The 21299-nt window shown below is 37.3% G+C and overlaps 1 protein-coding gene across 2 annotated transcripts in view; it reads right to left on the reverse strand.

Moving 5' to 3' along the window:
• The window catches only part of atp13a3 (ATPase 13A3), a 46334-nt gene that overhangs the window by 22181 nt on the left and 2854 nt on the right, over positions 1-21299 (reverse strand). For both annotated transcript variants that reach the window (XM_084395229.1, XM_084395228.1), the window contains exons 2-7: positions 12888-12973; positions 2660-2747; positions 2404-2577; positions 1327-1503; positions 1116-1186; positions 232-315 (exon numbers count right to left, since the gene is read on the reverse strand). In XM_084395229.1, coding sequence (XP_084251355.1) covers positions 232-315; positions 1116-1186; positions 1327-1503; positions 2404-2577; positions 2660-2710 — 557 coding nt within the window. In that variant the 5' untranslated portion in view covers positions 2711-2747; positions 12888-12973. The remainder of the gene's footprint in view (positions 1-231; positions 316-1115; positions 1187-1326; positions 1504-2403; positions 2578-2659; positions 2748-12887; positions 12974-21299) is intronic.

Raw genomic sequence — 21299 nt, forward strand, 5'->3', positions numbered from 1 at the left:
CCAAGATAGTGGATTTTTAAACACTGTTGCTAGAAAATAATGGCATATTGTGATTTGTTTATAATGTTTCCATCCATCTAAAATGATGCTTCCAAGTCCATCCCAATTACTTTGGTAATTTCGACAAAACCTCATCTATGTTGGCCAACTTAACATTGGTGACCTTGACAGGACAACCTTTTTGCTGAGCCTTTACCTCCAAAAAACGTCAAATTCAGCCAAAGGTTTCACCTGTACTCCTGCTGGTTTTTGTTGAGCCCGACACTGTGCTTTGAGTGAACGGATGAGCAGGTCATGCTCAGATCCTCCAAGCCTCTGCAGAACAGAGGAGACAATAGTTTTAACAACAGTATCAGTGATTAACAGAGGAACATTTTCACTAATCTTAAAGGGATAGTTCGCACAAAATTGAGAATTCTGTCAATTACTCAGCCTCACGTCATTCCGTCTTTCGTTCATCCTCGGAACACAAATAAAGATATCTGTAATGAAATCTAAGAGATTTCTCTCCCTCCATTGAAAGTCTATTCACCAAAAAACTCATAAAGAGATCATAAAAGTAATCCATATGAATTGAACAGTTTAGTCCAAGTCTTCTGAAGAGACTTCATTTTATGTGATGAACAGATTTAATTTAGGCTTTTATTCACATATAAACATTGATCAGCGCCAGCGGAAATAAACAGAAGCTCAACCGTACTTGCTTGCAGGAACAAACCTCACTGGTTCTTATGAAAGCTTAAACATGCTGCGTAACACGAGAATGAACCTCATTGGTTCTCGCAAGTCAAGCGAATGTGCTTGAGCTTCTGTAACCAAATCTGAATTCTGTAAACATTGATCAATGTTGGAAAAGCGGCTTTAGATTAACACTCGATCCTTATGGATTTCTATTACGATCTCTTTATAAACGTATTGAAGCATCTGAATAGACTTTCAACAGAAGGAGAGAAATCTCCCAGATTTAATTAAAAATATCAATTTGTGTTTCAGACGATGAATGAAAGTCTTATGGGCTTGGAACAATTTGGGTGAGTAAATGATGACAGAATTTTCATTTTTGGCTGAGCTACCCATTAAAGATTCAGGAGCTATAATCAGACATGCTTCCTTACTTCAATACTTCAAAGTTGTGTATGGTGTCGCTCCAAAAATACTTAGTGCTGTGGAGGGTAAAATAACGTATCTGTAATAGAAAAAGAAAAGACACTTGTTCAGTCACCAATGAAGCTTAACTATATCGTTTAGTTTGTAAAAACTAGAATTTGTGGAATTGCAGAATTTGTGTAGGAAGGATAAGACAGATTTTGTTTGTGCATATAATACCTGCACATTCTGGTCCCCTTGATTCCTGGTGATTTTCTCAGGGGCGGAGTCAGAGGGGTTGTGGGCGTGGTCATTGGCCTGAGGGGAGGCGGTCTGAGAGGCCAGGTTGTCGTAAGGGTTCTTCCCAGGGGCCAAAATTATCCGAACCCTCGCTCGAAACCATCGCTTAAACTCATCCTATGGACAAACAAACACACATGGCATTTTCTATTACAAATAGGCAACAACTAAAACAAACTGTAATCTTAATGAACATTAAAAAAAAAAACACATTTACAGGCAACTTCTCAAAGCCTAAGAATAAAAAAAGGAATGTGGCATTACATTAAAGAAATCCAAGGTCATTTTAGTAAAAAATGTGTGAATGATGTTTCACTTTAATAAGTGATGTACTTGATTGCAGATGTTTTTTTTCTTTTTCAACGCACTAGAATTATGAATATTTAGCTGACTCAGAGTTAAGTATTATCTACCACTGAAGAACATGAAGTCTGAAGCATTCCGTAATTCATAATTATGTTAAAGACCGTCAAGTTGAAGTATTTGAAATATTTAGTGTTCATAAACTCCTCTGCCTAAAAGCACGGGCACAGATAAACTGGTAACACTTTACAAAAAGGTCTTATTTGTTAACATTAATGCATTAACTAACATGAACTAACAATGAGCAATACATTTGTTACAGTATTTATTCATCTATGTTAGCATTAGCTAAATAAAAATAAAACGTAATTGTTTGTTCATGTTAGTTTAAGGTACATTAATGTTAAACAATACAACTTTTGATTTTAATAATGCATTAGTTGTTGATATTAACATCAACTAAGATTAATAGGTCAATAAATGTTTCTAGGTTTAATATTCATAATTATTTATTTATTGTTTATTTCTTTAGGGGCATTCCTGTCTTATTAATAAAATAATTTTGTAATATTTAATAACGTTTATAGTATGTATTACATGAAATATTTTAGATAAATGCAATCTAGAATATCTAAGAATTTCCAGATACAATCCAGATTCAAAACGCATGATAATGTAAGGTTTTGTAAAGTTTTGTAGAGGTTTAAGACATACAGTGCTTCGTAAGAGGGCGACTTCTGCGTCTCTGACAGCGGTCCGTGTGCAGGTGGCCTTCACACACCATTCAGGCATCCAATAGAGCAGCAGGAAAAGAAAACCGCCAGTACAGAGACCACCTAAACCCACCAGAACCAGTTTCCATCGGCACAGCCGATACCCGCTCAACTCCTGCACAGAAAGATAATCAATGAGCTATATAAGATGGGGAAAAAAAGCATAAAAAGGAAGGAGAAACAAAAATGATATATACCATCTCATCCTCCAAACCCCTGTTGACAATCTTCAGGTCTTCCTTCTCCATCCTGATCTTCAGTCCTGGCTGGATGACTGCTGCGCTCCTGCACACACATGCAGAGATCACACGCTAAGTGTGTGCGTAGTGCAGTAAGGATTGTGTGAGGCCCAACAGCTGTTATACCATTGGTTTGTATTGACAACCAGCTGACCTGAGATGACACACAATCATGTGCACACGTAAACACAAACACTCGGAGAAGAACTTCCTGTGAGTCACGATCCTGAGCGCTACAGCTGAGAACCATGCTGAGAGTCTGAGAGCAAGACAACAGCTGTCAAACCAGTCGGCAATTTGACAAATCAAACACGAATTAAAAATGTCCCTCTAAACAGAATGAGATTTATAGGCACAGGGTCCAAAATGTAATTTTACCTACAAATGGTAGATGAATTTGCCATTTAGATATTTTAAAGTATTTTCTTTCACCTTAGTTTCACATTAGAACCAACCCTGCTCATATTTTTATGTTTGCGCCTTATTTTGAGAATTATGTCACACAATTATAGATTTAAAGGGATACTCCACTTTTTTTGGAAATAGGCTCATTTTACAACTCCCCCAGAGTTAAACAGTTGAGTTTTACCGTTTTCGAATCCATTCAGCCGATCTCCGGGTCTGGCGGTACCACTTTTAGCATAGCTTAGCATAGGTCATTGAATCGGACAAGACCATTAGCATCTCTCTCAAAAAAATGACCAAAGAGTTTCGATATTTTTCCTATTTAAAACTTGACTCTTCTGTAGTTACATCGTGTACTAAGACCGACGGAAAATGTAAATTTGCGATTTTCTAGGCTGATATGGCTAGGAACTATACTCTCATTCCTGCGTAATAATCAAGAAACTTTGCTGCCGTACCAAGGGTATAGCAGGCGTAATGATATGACGCAGCGCCTAAAACTCAACTGTTTAACTCTGGGGGAGTTGTAAAATGAGCCTGTTTCCAAAAAAAGTGGAGTATCCCTTTAAAACAAATAATAATAAACATGATTCAGACATCCTGTGAATATTCTCCACAGAGGACTTTTTTTTTTTCAAAGACATCCAAGTTGTGATGTTTTCTGCAGACTTTTTACAGTTTGACTTTTCAAAAAGACTTAAAGCAAAAAACAAAACAAAAAATCTTTTGACTGAAAATATTTCCTCGGCCAAACCCCATTCCACAGCCTGCCACACACCCAGTTTAAGAGCCGTTTCTTCTTGTAATTAGGAGTGTAGTGAGTACATGCTTTACCTTCACAAATGAAATACTCAAAGGACATCTGCATTTAAAGAAAGGTCATTTTGAACTGCGTTTCTATTATTTACACACTTTATGAATTTTCAAGGTTTTCAATCTAATGCTTTTACAAAACTTGACTCTTTCTCAAATAATAAAAGCAAACAGAGCTTTTGCCGAAAAGTGAGCTAATATCACAAACTATAGGGTAGACTGTGTAACAGTTGAGACACCTTAAATAACTTGCGTGCGCAGCAAGCACAAGTTGTGATTTTTGTTGTGCACATGTGTATTCGTGTCCTCTTTGATCGTGGGAAATTTGAACAACGGACGCATCTCCGATCCGAAGATATCGGCAAAAGGTTTTTTTCTCATGCAAGACGTTCACTTCACCACGCACTCTCCACAATGAATAGCTTGTTATTCCCTATATGACTGTTAAATGACTGGTATCATCACAAACGTTATTCTGTGCCCTAAAAACTGGCATATTTCATGGTATTGTGTCATGCAAGGTCATTGCAAAATCTAGAGAAATGTGCGAGGTGGCAAGCGGAGGACAGATGAGACACACATGTATCAACTGTACCCCGCGATAGAGCTCTATTACGAAACACGCCGTTTAGTTGTTCGGTGTTATGATAACAGGTTAAACGTCGTAATATTTGTAATATTTAAACGGTGTATTATTAATGAATATATTAAATATATTGTTCCTGTTTTATACATTTTAACCAGTACTAATTTAAATAAAATTAATGAAACATGTTGCCCAATTGTTATTTTCTTTATTTGTCTTTATTTATTATATTTGCAATGAACGGTTAGTTACCTTTACATCATTAAAAATGGGTGTCTCAACTGTACCATGGTACTGTCTCAACTGTACCACATATGGGTACAGTTGAGAAAGTTGAGAAAAAAAGCACCTTATTTTTATGAGCTAATTGTGGAAATTATAAACTACTTATGGGTATTATTGATTGATAATATCTTAGTCTACAAGCTAATGTAATGTCATGTGGAAATTCACTTCTTTTTAGTATCTATTTTTGTGTGAAAAATCAAAACGCAAAAAGTGTCTCAACTGTACTCAGTCTACCCTACATAATATAAAATCTGGTTTTAACCTAGCCATTATAAATAAATAATATAAATGTTATTTTTTCATTTTATCTATGTTGATTATATAAAAAGTGAACAGCATGAGCAGGGCCGTACGCAGGATTTTATAAATATTGAGATCCTTGCTATAGTGATCCAGCTATGGGGGTTCGTGGGACATAAAGCCCTAGAGCCTATACTTTGATTTGATTTTTTTTTTCACCTTGCCTGGGAAAACAAGCGAGCGTTGCCACGGCGTCGCTCTCACTTTTCACGCATCTACATTTAAAATAACGAACGTGAGAGTCACTAAACATGTGAACGGCCACTAAAGCAGCTCAGATGAAGTCGGTTATCGTGGCGATATGCAATATCATTGCAGCACCAAAGTAGAGTTAACACTAGGCAATTATTTCACAACCTTCATTATATGCACTTCGAAAAATTACCGTCCTGACCTCGGGGATCTCAATGGTGGGTACGGCACTGAGCATGAGTAAGACAGGATCATTAGATGCGCAATATATCGGGAGACATATGGAGTGGGTCAGACATGATTTTGACCACTTCATTAAGTTTTGTTTTGTATAAAACCTTTCTTTAAAATGAATTTTGTTTTGTTAATTTTAATAGATTTTTCATCAACCAATTGCCTAGATTTAATAAATGAGAAGCAAATATAGCAGACAATATAATCAGGACATGGAGGCGGATATATTTTATACATTATACATTTAAAAGCTTGAAATGTCTAATTTTAAGCAAAAAAATTCTAAACGAATAGAAACAGACTACTCTTATGTAATCTGTAATATAATATAAAATGTGCATTTCTCTCTATAGGCTTGTTTACTACATTTGGACATTTTTGTGTAATTATATTTATCAAACGTGTAGAATACTTTCTAAACCGTTACATATAGTATAATAAATGTTACATATAGTATTATAAATTCAGACGTTCATGATATAAAAAAATAAACATATTAGAATAACTTTTAAAATGGAGTGAACACGGAGCAGTTTTTCCGTGAGCGGGAATGGAAAACTCAGAGCGGACTGATAACAGAACGCTTAGAGTGCAGAGAGGAACGTGCTTTCACTCCACTCCAGGCTTTGATCACATCCCCCTCAGCAGAGTGAATACACCTCATCTTTCCTTAATTTAAGACCTATTCAAACTGAAATTAAGACATTTATTACACTATTTGAGAAGTATGGAAGTATATTTACGGCCTTAAAATTATGAAAAGTGAATTTAAGACATATGGACAGGCGGAAACCCTGCAATTGATGGAAATCCGTCGTATACTCGCTGCAATTAACGGAAATCCGTCGTAGCGACTGAGGACTTTAATCCCTGAATTATTTACATTAGCGAAGGTCAAACTATTACGCTTACAAATCAAAATCAAACCACATTAAAGTAACCACCCAACTGGAACGTTTATTTGCTCACTAAAGTTTTTTTTCATTCTCAACTGGTTCTTACTGGACATCCATTTTGGACCTTAGATGCAACACTTTCTATATGTGGAGTGAAGCTGTGGAACAGATTAAGTTCAGTGCTCAAACAAAAAAACATTGAGGATGAAAGAGATTAATGGTTGAATTTCATGTCTGTGCGATTGCAGTTGTCTTGAAGAGTGACAGGAATGTACAGCGTCCTTGTGCATGTGTGTGTAACCGAAGCTGTTTGCTGAGGAAGGAAAACACTGGAGTCAATCATTCAAGTGGCTCTTTCCAGCTCTCACAATCATTAGAAAAACTGGCCAATCCGCATTCTAATTACAAACCAGCCAAACAAAAGTCTTGGCAATTAAAGTTGGCAATGTTATAAAAGTATTACGTAACCTACCATTTACACTATATATTTATTCACCATTATCTTTTGTATGGGTGAATCCCATAAAGCTTGTCAAGAACATGTCCAAGTATTTCACCCTAAAATTAAAATTAATGAATTAATTAAGATGCATTATGGCATTATTTTGAATTAAGAACATGTATCCTCCAAATCCTCCATGTGTCCGTCGAAGTCAGAAAAAACATGAACACACTGGAGAGCCGCTTTATAGTAGAAACTGAAGTAGTAATTCTAATTGAAAGCGACACTGAGAATATATCGTATAAAATGGTATATAAATAATCATGACTTGCACATTGCTATCTGTTTGTCATGACATATGGAATACTGTTTCCGTGTCCAAGCTTCTACTTGTTTCACACATTTAAGCTAAGCTTTAAAAAACTAATTGGCCATCAGGGATTTCAGTATGGAGATAAAGGTTAGGATTTTTCGTTAGTATTACATCACAATGTGTGTGTATTGTAGTACCGTTTGTTGTTTGCTTTTGGCATCTGATAAGAGCATTTGGACCCGGAAGTGGTGGCGTGGGATGTCAGACTTAAACAAATGATCAGATGCTTTCTTATCTGCTGCTTCTTTACCATCAGCACATATTTACATTTACAAACGCCACTTTCTGCAGCACGGGCGGTGTCGGGATGTTCGCTAACACTATTCCGCTGACAAGGTATTTCAAAGTTCTTTTTACCCCTAAAGGCTGGAATCTGAACAGATTTCAAAACGCTAGGCATCATACACTTGCTGACTTTGAAAATGGTTTGAGAAAAACAGGGCATCATACACTGAGGATAACACACTCCAAGACTTTTAAATCTTTCCGAACACAACAAACTCACAAAGAAAAAACGCACCTCATTGCTAGAAGACGCATGACAGATGAAAAGCATGGATGTGCAGGAGATGACCGCAGTAGTTGTTGTAACGACTTGTGCTGAGTCACAACGGAAAGCGCATTTGGATGCGGTCTTGGGTGGGTAGACGCAGTGAGTGTGGACGTACAGATTACAACGGAAGTTAGAGGTCAGTGGTGCAGTCAGTTGTTTTATCTGTGCTGATGAGTCAAATATTGAGGCTAATTTGTAACGCGTGTTCTGTTAATTACTTTTGTACTGCATTTTATTGCAACACTGGTAGATAAAGTTTCAGCAGTGACGCATCATACACTACGATATCGCTATCGGCAACATTTGTTGACTCATCTAGGGCCCTGTTTACACCAGGTATTAAGGTTTGTTTTGGTCGATCGGATTACAAGTGTACAGGTGTAAACAGGGTCTAATACGTTTTGTGCTTGTCCACTTTTTACCACTTCCAGAGGTAGTCAAACGCATTCGACCGGATTGCTTTAGTAGTGTAAACGCTCATGTGGTCGAATGTGTTCGAACAGTCACAAAAGACCACCTTCTCCGCGCTAACCAGACAGGATTTAAAGCAGGGCTATGCAGTTTCGGGAATTTCTTCGCTGTATTCTCGCTTTTTGCTCGCAGGTTTCTCTATAGAGCTCCCCCTACAGCTTCGGAATAGATTTTGATAGGAATAGGAATTTGACAACACTGTCGAAAAACTCGTTGGCGATTCTCAGATACCAGAGGCTACAGATCAACGACATCAAAGCAGATGGGACATTCTTTAAAACGTCTTCTTCATTCGGGTTCGAACAGCGTGAGGGAGCGCAATAATGACAGAATTTTAGCCGATTTTTTTGCCGTAAAGCAATTCGTTACATCGCGAGACCTGATATCACGCGATACTTCCTGAAGCTGAGGCCAGCGGCCTGCCGGCCCAAAGTTGCAAGGGTGGTTTTTCGGCTCACAGGCGCTTGGGGGGTGCGAGACGACCACCATTCAACCCGAAAAAAGTCATAACTATTCCAATGACTCCGAAGCTGTTCGGTTAAGGTAAAAAAGTTACTTCGTTCACCTTTAAACTTTGCTGGCTGAAGACCCAAGTTTGGTTTGAAAACAAAAATCACTCTCACCATTCCTGATTTCTAACACGCACTCACATCGTTCGGAGTGGTCTTACGGCTGTCAGAGCAGAAACGAAAGCTGCTGCTCTCCATATGTTTTTCTGTTGTCTTTAAGCAGGTTCATATGTAAATTGCACAAGCTTATTTTGTCCATTGGATTATATAGACCCGCCCATAGACCCTCCCCTCAAAGAAATCAGGACAGAAGGGGTTGAAAAGTGGACAAAAGAGACTGATTACACCTGGTGTAAACAGGTATGTGTCTCCCTCGTCTACTTGTGATCCGATCAACCCGAAACACATCTTAATACCAGGTGTAAACTAGCCTGGCTCCGCCCTCCTACCAACTTTCGCTCAATTTTCATTTTCCTTCAGTACTTTGTCTGGGTTTGTCACTTTGTGGTATATTCTTTGGTTTGCTCCGGCCAATTTTTTGGCGGTCCAATCAGCAAACAGAGGGAGTGGCTGAGAACGATGACGTTGAGGTGCGCTAGTTTGAGTTGTAGACATACGTCACGACCAAACGTTAGCGAAGGGTTATGGCGGATCCAGAGTGGCTCTGGGGAGATCCAATAGTTTTAAACTTCAACAGAGTACACGCCTTCAAGGAAGTTAACGCTTGTCAATGGAGAGTGGCCAGACTCTCTGTACAAATGAAATGTACAAGGGACCAGGCTAGGTGTAAACAGGGCCTAGGCTGCAAATTAGGGCAAAAATATGAGCAAAAGTCAGTTAGTGTATCTGTGAGTGTTATGGGGGCCTTTAGAAGGCAGCTCACTAGGTTTTTGAAACCTGCTTAGAAGGGACACCAGGGAGGATGCTGGTGTGGTCACCTCAACAATAGGGCAGCAGGGAGGCAGCATGGCAGAAAACAGGGAAAGTGTGTGAGTGTGTGTTAGACAGACGGGTGTCACTGCTCCCTGATCTTATCAGCCCCCCGCACCCGTACAACACACCACGGAAAGGGGAAACCCAACTCAGGACCGAGCCCTTCCTACCATTCTAGAGCAGCTGCTATGTGGTCACATTCTGCTCTCAGCTACAATTTAGACGCAAATCGTGAATCCAACATGCTGCACTTTTTTTCTTCCTTCCTCTCGAGCAGACTGTACGATGAATACAAGGAAACACCGCAATCATAAACCTGACAGGCCTATTTACTCAACCCACGTCAATGTGTCATGAAAGTACACAAGCAGTTATTTAGCAGACACTTTTTTCCAGACAATATTTCAGTCACAAACCCAAGATTAATTAGACAGCAAAAAGACTATCTCAAAACCAAATAATATCAGCAAGAACCAGAGCTAGAGTAAGTGAGTAAGGCGTCTTGGAGACGTTGCCACAGTTCTTCTGGATTTAGTGTCTCAGTTTTTTCTGTTTCTTCATGTAATCAAAGACGGACTCGATGATGGTGAGATCAGATCTCTGAGTGGAGCACTGGCTGTTGTCAGACTCCTTGTGCATACAAAAATTTCACTGGATTATTACAATTAATGGGAGAATGAATGTTTGAAAATGTAAACTGATGTTTCCAACTGAAACACTACAGCAAAAGATATACATAACTGGCTTAAAACTAGGGGTGGAACGGATCGCAGTTGATCCGTACGGACCAGGCCCCACGGTTCGGCACGGATACTTGGATTAACTGCTAAATTTAACCATCATAGAATGAAAGTTTATAATTTGGATGTGTTTTTGTCTTGCCAGTTTACACATTCAAACGATTTTAAACGAGGAAGAAGAGGTGAAAATTGGGGCGCAGAGAGAGAGAGAGAGAGAGAGAGAGAGAGAGGAGAGAGAGAGAGAGAGAGAGAGAGAGAGAGAGAGAGAGAGAGAGAGAGAGATGAGAGAGAGAGAGAGAGAGAGAGAGAGAGAGAGAGATGAGAGGAGAGAGAGAGAGGCGCTTGACAGGACACAAACAAAATTATATCTAAATACCCGTCTCGGCAAGTCATAAAACATTTTTTTTGGGGCGAAGATACTAGTGTGCCGAAGACTTTTGCATGCAATATTGAGCAATACTCAAACAAATCTCTACTATCAGCAGATTACAATATATAACACATCTCTATTCGCTACATACACTATAAAAAAATCTGAGGTTGAGAAAACTCAAAAAACTTAAGGCAACCAGCTTCAGGACATTTTTGAGTAAACTCAACTTATAAAAACAATTGTTGAAACATCAATTAAAATTGTCCTGTGCTTTTATCAAACATAATATAATAAGCTCTACAAACTCAAAAATAATGTTTTAACTTGCGGGTCCAAGTTCAGTGATCTTGTTTTTAAGCTATGCTGAGCATTATATATAAAAAAAAAAAATGTAATGTAGTACTTTATTAGTTTGTCTAAGTGAAAAGGTTAGAGTTACTACAGCCTGTTAGTTGGATCCTCATCACCAAACTTGGCATTATAAGTTCTTGTGGTTCAACAATTTAAGTTGCTCATAATAAATTGCCTAAAAATAACTAATTTATGCAACGTCAAGTTGTCTACTTTTAAAATGGAGTTTGCTTGACAAAATGAAGGAACAATTTTTTCACAATGTATACAAATCAGTAACGATTTCATAACCACACAAGCCTCACCATGCAACAGTATGTAGCAAAACACAATGTACCTTTCAGTAGCTTTGATAAAGACTTAGTCTTCAGACATTATCCAACATCACTGAATTGTGTAATTTTGTTTCCATTAATTGTCACTCACTGAATATTTAGGTCCGATCACACCAAGGATGATAAAGACAAAGATAGTCTTAGAAATTATTATAAATCAAAACTAATAGCACACCACATAGTCAAAACCACAACAGTTCAGATGAACGATATCATTGGAATCACTTTTTTTCAAGCTGATGAACAATAAACATAATCCATCCTGCTTTAAAGAGCTTGAGCATTTAAAGTGGCAGACAACAAATGTGCAGCGCGTGCTTACAATAAACAGATTGTTATTGTGCGCTGGTGTGGACAATAATATAGCCATCATTAAAGTTACCTTTATAGTTATAATTCTAGGTGTGAACTCCCATTTCTAGGTTTACTCCAATTTAAGTCAAAAAGTTCTACAACTCAGTGCAGGAGTTAAAGAAATAGTTCACTTCAATGACTTAAATGGGGTCCATCAACTGTCTGGTTACCGACATTCTTCAAAATATCTCAGAAGTAAGAAATTCATACAGGTTAGGAACAACTTGACGGTGAGTTAAATGACAGAATTTTCATTTTGAAGTGAACTATTCCTTTAAGACTGTTGACAGCTGTTATCCTGACCTTAAGGCCATCAGAAGACTTAAATATAATACACTAGTCATTCTGAATACTTCTAAGGGCCGCTTTTGTCTTTTTTGGACCATGACAGCTCCTGGTTACTATCATATGCTTTTGTTGTAGCCTATAGGAAAAGAGTAGCAGAAAAGTAATCAAAGGAAGGTGAATTCTTTCTAACACCATGTCCTAACCAGACGCAACATGACATTGCGACACGCAATAAAATATATCTTTCCAATGATAATCAGAGTTTTTGTCCTAACCAGCTGCGCTGGCGATATCCAGCGATTCTATTTTAGAAATGGTTTCCATTTCTGCAACGTCATGGTTGGAACAACAACATATGACAATAATAACCTCAGGTACTATTTATGTGCTTTATTTAATGTTAAAAGCATCTAATGTGAGTTTGTGTGGCCATACTGAACGCGACAATGAATAACTCACCTCAGATCTTGAAAGAAACAAAGATTGTTTCAGTCACTCAGTATGTAGTTCTAATAATATTTTGAATATGTACTAATCCATTTCGTTGCGAGTGCAGTGCGCTTGCAGAGGCTCCGCCCACACACTCTTCTGATTGGCTGTGATTTTTGATGGATTGTGTCATGTCTGTAGTCGCTTCGGGTGTGGACAAATTGCTTGTCGCTGGAATCTTATCGCATCTGCTTAGGACAAGGTGTAAGGGAACTGCAGGAACAAAGCTAAATGATTTTGTGCACATCCACATTCCCTTACCTTCAGATTCTGAGCGCTGTGGCCCTGGGCAATCCTTTCACCTATAAAGAGGCCTCTCTTCTGTACGCTCTCGCAGACGTGGACTCCTGAGAGGAAACAAAAGAAGGAAATCTTAATTAAAGTCCATGAATCACACAGCCTTCAGTCTTTTAATGGAAGCGTTCTGCAGCTCTACTCAATTTAGACATGTGAAGAACATTTTCAAAGATTTACAGAGTCTTTATAAGCAGCTCGCAGTGAGAGAAAACATTAAAGCGAACAGCGTTTCAAAGCGGTTTCTTGGATTTAAACGTGGAAACACAGACACTGAAGAAATGACATGAAAAAGAGCTCTGTACATTAATAAAACAAACAGTGTCTTGGCTGGTAAACTGAGAACTTAAAATATAAATAAGCCACAACTCACAACACACAGCCAACAGCACAGCATAAAGCCCACAGGAAATTTATATCATGAGTGCGCTATTCAAAACATCTGAATCTATATTTGCACAAAGACCGAATAAAATAACGCTCAGAGAGGTTACCATGCCATCCTGTGCTGAGGGGGTTGGAGCATATTTAGTCATTTATTGATTAGGAGCACAAATATATATATATATATATATATATATATATATATATATATATATATATGCATTGATTTAGTCTGGACACAAATTAAGGAGGGGGAAATTACTCAATTAAATCAAAATTGCGTCAATAGCTATGTTTCCATCCACCTATTTTGGGATATTGCATTAAAAATATATATATGGAAATGCCAAGATGCGCATAATTTAAAAAATGCGCTCAATTGAGAGGGATGCATTTTTTATCCAATAAGACGACATACACAAACTTTGATGGAAACACATTTACCGAATAAATCCCTCAACGCTCTACCAAAAAAACAACAACAACAAAAAACAGTGTCTTTTCCTCAACAGTGAAAGTGACTGGAAAACAAACGGCAAATCCTACAGAATGGCTCAGTTAAGAAAGTCTGACAGCTAGCTTTCACAAAGCCTGTCTGACAAGCTCATCTTGCATGCATGGATTTCTTCAGCTGTCTGATATCCTTACTGATTGATTTTCAAAGTTTTCAGAGAAAGCTGCATCTGCTGAGTCAGTATTGTGCAGGTAGCTCCATTTACAGCCAGTTTCACAAGAACGCTGTATGGGGCGTACATCCAAACAAGCCGTTTCAGCAGTCAAACGCTTTCCAGAAGTGAAATCCCAGTCGAAGACAACAGCTAACAATATGCAATGACCTACTGACGGCCCTCACGATAATTCATGGAAGCCTTCAGAGGACGAAGTATTGAGTTGCTGTCAAGTTTTGGGTTTAATGCGCTTTCTTCATTCTTTCTTAATCACAGCCTGTTTTGTTTCCCGCTGCATTGGGTCACCATCGCTTTGACCTTAACTCTACTCCTCTTTAGGACAGCATGACTCCAGTATCACAGTGCTCAAAAGTTGAGGAGGAAAATCCTTTTCGAACAATGACGGAAAAGTCTCATGGCATATTCGCTGATAAGAAGTAAGATAGACAGTAAGGGTTTAATAATTAGATGGCCTTCAACAATGGAGTTAACCGTTGGGTTAATGTGTCACAATAAAGGCGTGTTTTGTTGCGTGATTTATTCTAAAGTCATAAAGATAAAAGAGCAGGAGAAAATGAGGAATAAAAGTTGCATGAACACAACATTAAGCTTACAGACAAACACAAATTCAAATCAGACTTCATAAAACGAGCTGGTAAGTTGATTTGATCCACGAGGACAGTATTGATTTCACAAGTTTCTCACAAAGTCCAACAAAACACACAAGCTGAATAAAAAAAAACGTAAAAATCCTATTTTCTGTAGAAAACAATCATAATCCCTCACTTTTCTCATCAGCCTGTCTTCAACATCATATATAAAAACACCATAATGGACATTTTATAATAAGATGATTGAGATGACAGATGTCAATTTTGGACCTTGAACCAAAACAACCTATAAAACCCTTAAAAATATGATTTAAAAACCCTGAGATACTGTGGCAGTACCATAGTAAAGCGATGACACTAAATATTAGGGGTGGGAATTGGCGAAAATGTGACGATTCGATAGTATTGTGATATTTGGGCCATGATTCAAAATTATCGCGATTCTTAACATATTGCGATACAGCAAGTATTGCGGTTCGATTCTGCGATATATTTCGATTCATGTCCCCCATATTATTCAAAGGCATTACAAAAATTGAGGAAAATAAGACTGCAACTCACTTCAAATGTCACATTTAATTCTGTGAACATTATCTTCTACACATTAACTGAAGTGCAAAAACTTTGTCCTTGAACATTCAGGACACACAGGACCTCATTACAGGACAGGACGTATTATTCTCTGAATAGGAGACCTCTCACATGAATGGTGAGCTCCCAGCACATAACTTAAAATGATTTAAATACAATAGAGTAACATAAAGCAGACATAATTGAGTAACGTAAACCTGAGAACAATAACAAATATGAGTAACTTAGAGCTTCAATCAAATTGAGAAAAATAAACAAAAATGTTTAGCAAGGTCATCAACCAAAATTCATTTGGGAATATTGCCATTTTTGTTTAGAAAAAGGAGTTCGAAAAGAAGACGGAGCGTCGTGTAACCGGTTGTGATGGTGAAGCCATTTTTCATTTGAATTTGCTGTTGAACGCACTACGACAAAGCATCGCAACAAGCGCCACTTTGTGGATGTAATACGCAAATGTAAATTATCAGAGTAAACTGACCAATGGAGAAAAGCCGAAAGTAAAACAGATCATTTTATAATTAAATATTGCAATACTTTGCGCTACTGTATCGATATAATTGCGTGCACAAAAGCTACAGAATCGATTTTTCCCCCCACCACTACTAAATATAGGCCTGTGTACAGTATCATGGCACTGAATAATTGATTACAGCAATAGTCATAATAAAATGTCATTTCCTTGGTATTTGCAAAGTACTTCAAAAGAATATCACAATTTTACCAAGGCCAATAAACTTGATTTTCCCATATTAAATTTGAGAGGTTTAAGTTTCCACCAAAAATTTTCTAAATAAAATAACTTTCTCATTTTTAAAATGGTGTGGTAACTTGGTATTACAGTAGCTGTCAAAGTCATAAAATGTCCCATTGTCCCAAAAAACCCATTCTCACTATGAATTTACAGAACCTGTATAAAAAGAATTTTAAAAAAATTACTCAACAGTAGTTACTATTAGCCTGGGTTTCCCCATACTACCAATCACAGAACGGGGAGGGAGCAGCAAGACGATGACGACACCGAAGCAGTTTGTTTATATCTATGAATCCAACATGGCATCAGACTCGACGTTACCTTCTACCCTCATGTTTATCTTGCACAAACGGTAATATTCGCTAAACGCCATCGTGTACAAATAAATCTTTGACCCATCGTCTTTTTCCTCGTTGAATTTCTGTCACTCTACATACGTCATCTGGTATAATTGAAGCGATTGGTTATGAGCTACGTACAGGCGCATTTGATAGACATTCATAGCGCCCAATAAACGGCTCTGGGCATTCGTAAACCACGCCTCAAATACGGGAAAATGAACACGTGGTTCCCAGACCAAGTCTCAAATGAGACTTGAGCCGTTTCTCAATATGCGTTCTTGTCTGTACTTGTGTTCTTGTGGACTTGTGAAACGTCATCAGTCGCTGCCCAAGTACTGTTCCAATTCAAAGTTCACATCTAGCCAAGTCCAGTTCAAATCCCCGGATGTGTTCTTGATCCGCCCCTTTTACCGAGGATGCATCGAGAGGTGACTTGTGCGGACTTGAGACAGCCAGGTATCCCAGAATGCATTTCACACCAACCAGAAAGCGTCAATAACAGAAGAGAAACCCCGCGTAATTTAAAAATACTGCTGTTATTGTGTCACGAAATGTAGTTTTAAGATTATTTCAGGCGAGAATGTAGTTGTTTAAAGCTCAAATCTTTGGTTTATTTATAAAGATAGCGCCTATTTGAAAATTTGATCTGACGGTTTCGGAGTTGTGAGATCCAGGCAATCGGACGCTCAGCGCTCATGTACCCCGCCGAGAACAGCCTTTCCTCGGCTAGAGCAGAGCGTCTCTTGTCTAGTGGTTTAACATGAGATATAAATCGTCTTGTGTATATTTAACGGGCGATTTATTTATGCATTTATTTTATTTGTCTCAATCTATAATTTGTTCCCTGGCAAAACATTTTGGTTGAGGGCAAAGTGAAGTGTCATAGCTTTATATTTAGTCTATTTAACTTTTAGAGAGCTGACTTATCGTTTGCTAGCTTCTTATACCTTTTAGGCTACTTATACTTTTATAATGGCTATTATTGATCATTAAAACTGTCATTTAACAAAAAAGGTTATGTCATTGTATATATATATAAAACATAAAATATTTTATTATACATGTTGCCTACATTCTCTTCACTGTATGTATATATAATAAAATAAAATGACACAACCCTGTCTATTTTTGCTAAATGTCAGTTTTAATGATCAATATTATAATGTTTTTTATGTATCATATTTTTTAAATAAAAACAAAAAGTCAGGGTTGTGTCTTATATTTCGTGTTGTTATACATGTATGCAGTGAAGATAATCAATTGCGTTGCCTGAACCACATTTGTGTGACCATTAATAGATTTTTTTTTATGAAAATGAAAGGAGGCAGAGTAGTGGTTTATAACATATTTTGTTTTATTGTAGCCTAAATATATATAAAGAGATAACCGGATTAGCCAGAGTGAGCTGAGTGACGCTATCAAGTACGCCGCTGTTCCATTTGCAGAATAACCGGACTTGCGTCCTCCCGTCCTCGGGAGTTCGTTCTCCTGAGTCGAACTTGGCAAGTCCAAACTACCAAGGACGCAAGTCCGAAGTTTGCATACTTGGTATTGAGAAACGGCTTTGGTCTGACGTTAGCCAGGCTAAGTTACTATGGTATTTGGGCAGAAAATACAGGAAAAGGGGCATCTGGTTTTTACAGAATAATCTTGTTCCTCAAATGTTTCTTTCAGGTCCTCAATTTACTTATTTTGTCATTCAACTTGAACATTAAATGTTAGCTTTAATATTCAACATAATTAATAGGAAATATGCTTCAAAGTCCTCTAAGAAGCTTACTGGAAAAAGCTCAGCCAACTCTAAAAAACATTTGAATCTCAAACACCAACAGGGCAAAGCTGCTTGACTCTTAGCTGGACAAGCGCTTCACTAATTCATGGGCACATTTCTTGCCATCATTCGGGATTCAGAGAAAAACAAATGTGTGCTTTTCTCATGCATTTTTGAAGCGATTCTTCTGTAGTCAAGGACAGCGCAGAAAAATCCTCTAATCCGATTGCGGTCAATAACTCGGGTCAAGAAAGTATGATCAAAGTAGTGAAAGAAAGAAAGAAAGAAAGAAAAAAAGGACAACCGCCTTACATTTTAAAGCTCTTGCCCATGAGAAATTCTCACAGATTGTTATCCAACTGCTGTGATCCCGTTTAACAAGGTGCAAATGAGCAGTTCAACAAAAGCATCTGATTTTGATACACTTAAGTGTAAACCAAGAAAAAAAACACCAGATTAAATTCATTCACGTTATGATATTTACAGTTTACAGCCAATATCACTGCAAGATAAACCCGAGCATAGCCTACCAGAAAGGTTCTTATCTTCTCCTTTAGCAATTATCCAGTTAAGAGCCTATAGTTGATAAATCCATTAAAAGTTTGATATCAAAACTCATTCCGAGAACCTCGCGTGCAAGATATCGATCTTTATCGTACTGCGGTTGACTTATATCTGAAGATGATGGCAAGACGGGAGGGAAAAAGAGACTGAGTTTAGAGGAGGTGTCAATTGAGAAAGAAGCGGTCTTGAGAAAAAGAAGAAAAAAAACTGGTGGTGGTGGGCAGAAATAAAAGCCAAAAGATCAAACGGAAAAGGGGACCACACGGTCTTGGATTAGCAACTCCCATAGTCGATGCCGCTTGGGAAAGAAAAACCTGTAGACCGTCGAGAGATCACATTATATGATATGATATGATATATAATGCTGCCAGTTTCAAAGTACTGCAGCCAAGAGTAAATTACCCTTCATAAAAGTTTGTTCCTTCAGGTTTTAGGTGCGGTACACAACCTTTATCAATACGCAAGCATAATGAGGTTAAACAAGGTCTTTGAATGAAATTGTATTCATTATGAATTTACAAGAAACAAGGAACTCCCGCACACTATCAGTACTTGCAAATGACTATCAAATGTTTTTTTGTACATGCCTGATGAAGGTCGTGAGACCGAAACGTTGCTAATAAAATTAATACTCATTTGCAAGTACTGTTAGTGCGCGGGAGTTCCTTGTTTTTAGTAGATTTTTTTACTTATTTGGTCTTTTTTTTCCCACGCACCGATCGATGGTGTTTGCTAATTTATTCATTATGAATTTAAAAATAAATATAAAAAATATTTTTAAAAATATATAAAATAGTTTGATTAATAATAATAATTTTGTTCACACTTTGACCCCATTCTACATTAGTTACTATTTTAATCCAGTTTCTTTTAATCGCATTCAAATGATTATTATTATTAGAAGTAGTATTAATCGAACTATTATATAACTACTAATAATATTATCATTAATCAAACCTTAAGCAACAGTACCCATCTGAGTCATATTTATTTGATAAAAAAAAAATTTGTGAAATATTAGCACACTTCAAAATAACTTTTCTAATAAAATGAAATTAATAAATAACTTATTGCACTCTAAAAAATGCTGGGTTGTTTTAACCCAATGTTGGGTCAAATATGGACTAACCCAACGTTGGGTTAAAAATGCAATTTAAAAATGGACAAACCCAGCCGTTGGGTTACATTTACATAACATTTACATACATTTTTAATGTAACCAATGCAATTTGTCCATATTTTAATTGCATTTTTGATTTTGTCCAAAATGCAATTTGTCCATTTTTAAACTGCATTTGTTGGGTTAGTCCATATTTGACCCAACATTGGGTTAAAACAACCCAGCATTTTTTAGAGTGCAATAAGTTATTTATTAATTTCATTTTATTAGAAAAGTTATTTTGAATTGTGCTAATATTTCAAAAAAAAAAATATGATTTTTTTTACAGTGTACAGTAACAAATGTATTGTTAATTGTTAGTTAACACATGAACTAATGTTAACTAACTAATGGGACCTTATAAAGAAAGACATTATTATTCTAAATCATTCTAACATGCTGCTCAAGAAACATTTCCTATTATTCAATGTTGAAAAAAGTTTGTGCTGCTTAATTCTGTTGTGGAAAAAGTGATTTTTTTCCAGGATTCTTTGATAAATAGAAAGTTCAAAAGAACAGCCAAAACGCTTACTTGCTCAAAACTTCTACAGTTTCTCTTGAAGACTCTTTTGGTGTAATCTGTGGTTTTTGGTTCACACTTTGGTTCCAAATTCTACATCAGTTACTATTTTAATCCAGTGTCTTTTATCGCACCTCCCATGAACAGAGTGGGTTTTCTGGGACTTGCCGTAGGTAAACCGCGTACGGACGGCTGGAGAGATCGTGTCCATTCCACCGCCGTCGAGGATTCTGAAAGCAAACACTCGGAAAGCTGCACAAGAGACTTGCACCATGTCACGATATGTCACGCGTCGGCTCTGATTCAACACTGGCAGACCTTCTGTCATACGCTGTTGTCTTAGAGCGCGTCTGCTAAAAGTATTCTGTGAGTAATCTCGGCATCACCTCAAAGCGCTTCGGTACATGAGAGCGAAACCGCACAGACAGATTTGTAAATTCCCAGTTAGCCCAGGTCAAAGACATATCAGTGATCCATTTGTAGTTCTACGCTAATTTTATCTCTTTGCTGAAGACTCACCAAAGTAAAATGCTTTTTTGAGCCATGAAAATCATAATATTTACACTCCACAAAAGTGTTGCAATGTTTAAGAGCTGTTGTGAACCCTCCTGCCTCTTATAAACCTCACCTTAACTACATACATCAATGTCTGACCAGCGAGACCCAACACTTGACCTCTGCAAAAACACAACTTTTTATCCGGTTTGACAAATTCTCTGGCAAAGTAAATGGAGATGATTTCTCTCTTTTGATATTTATCAAACTAATTTTAAATAACACCAGCTGAATCACATTTTTATCTCCAACTCTACCATTCAAAAGTTTATGGTCAGTAAGAATTTTTGGTAACGCTTTACGATAAGGTTTCATTTGTTAACTGCATTAGTTGAAAATGAGCACTACTGTTATTAATCCTAGTCAATGTTAATTTCAAACTGTACTAATATATTATTAATATAAGAAGTTGTACCTGTTCATTTAATGGACCTGAGCTAACATGAACTAACAAAGAGTTGTAT

Source organism: Rutilus rutilus, assembly GCF_951802725.1.
Source record: "Rutilus rutilus genome assembly, chromosome: 22".
NCBI lineage: Eukaryota > Metazoa > Chordata > Actinopteri > Cypriniformes > Leuciscidae > Rutilus > Rutilus rutilus.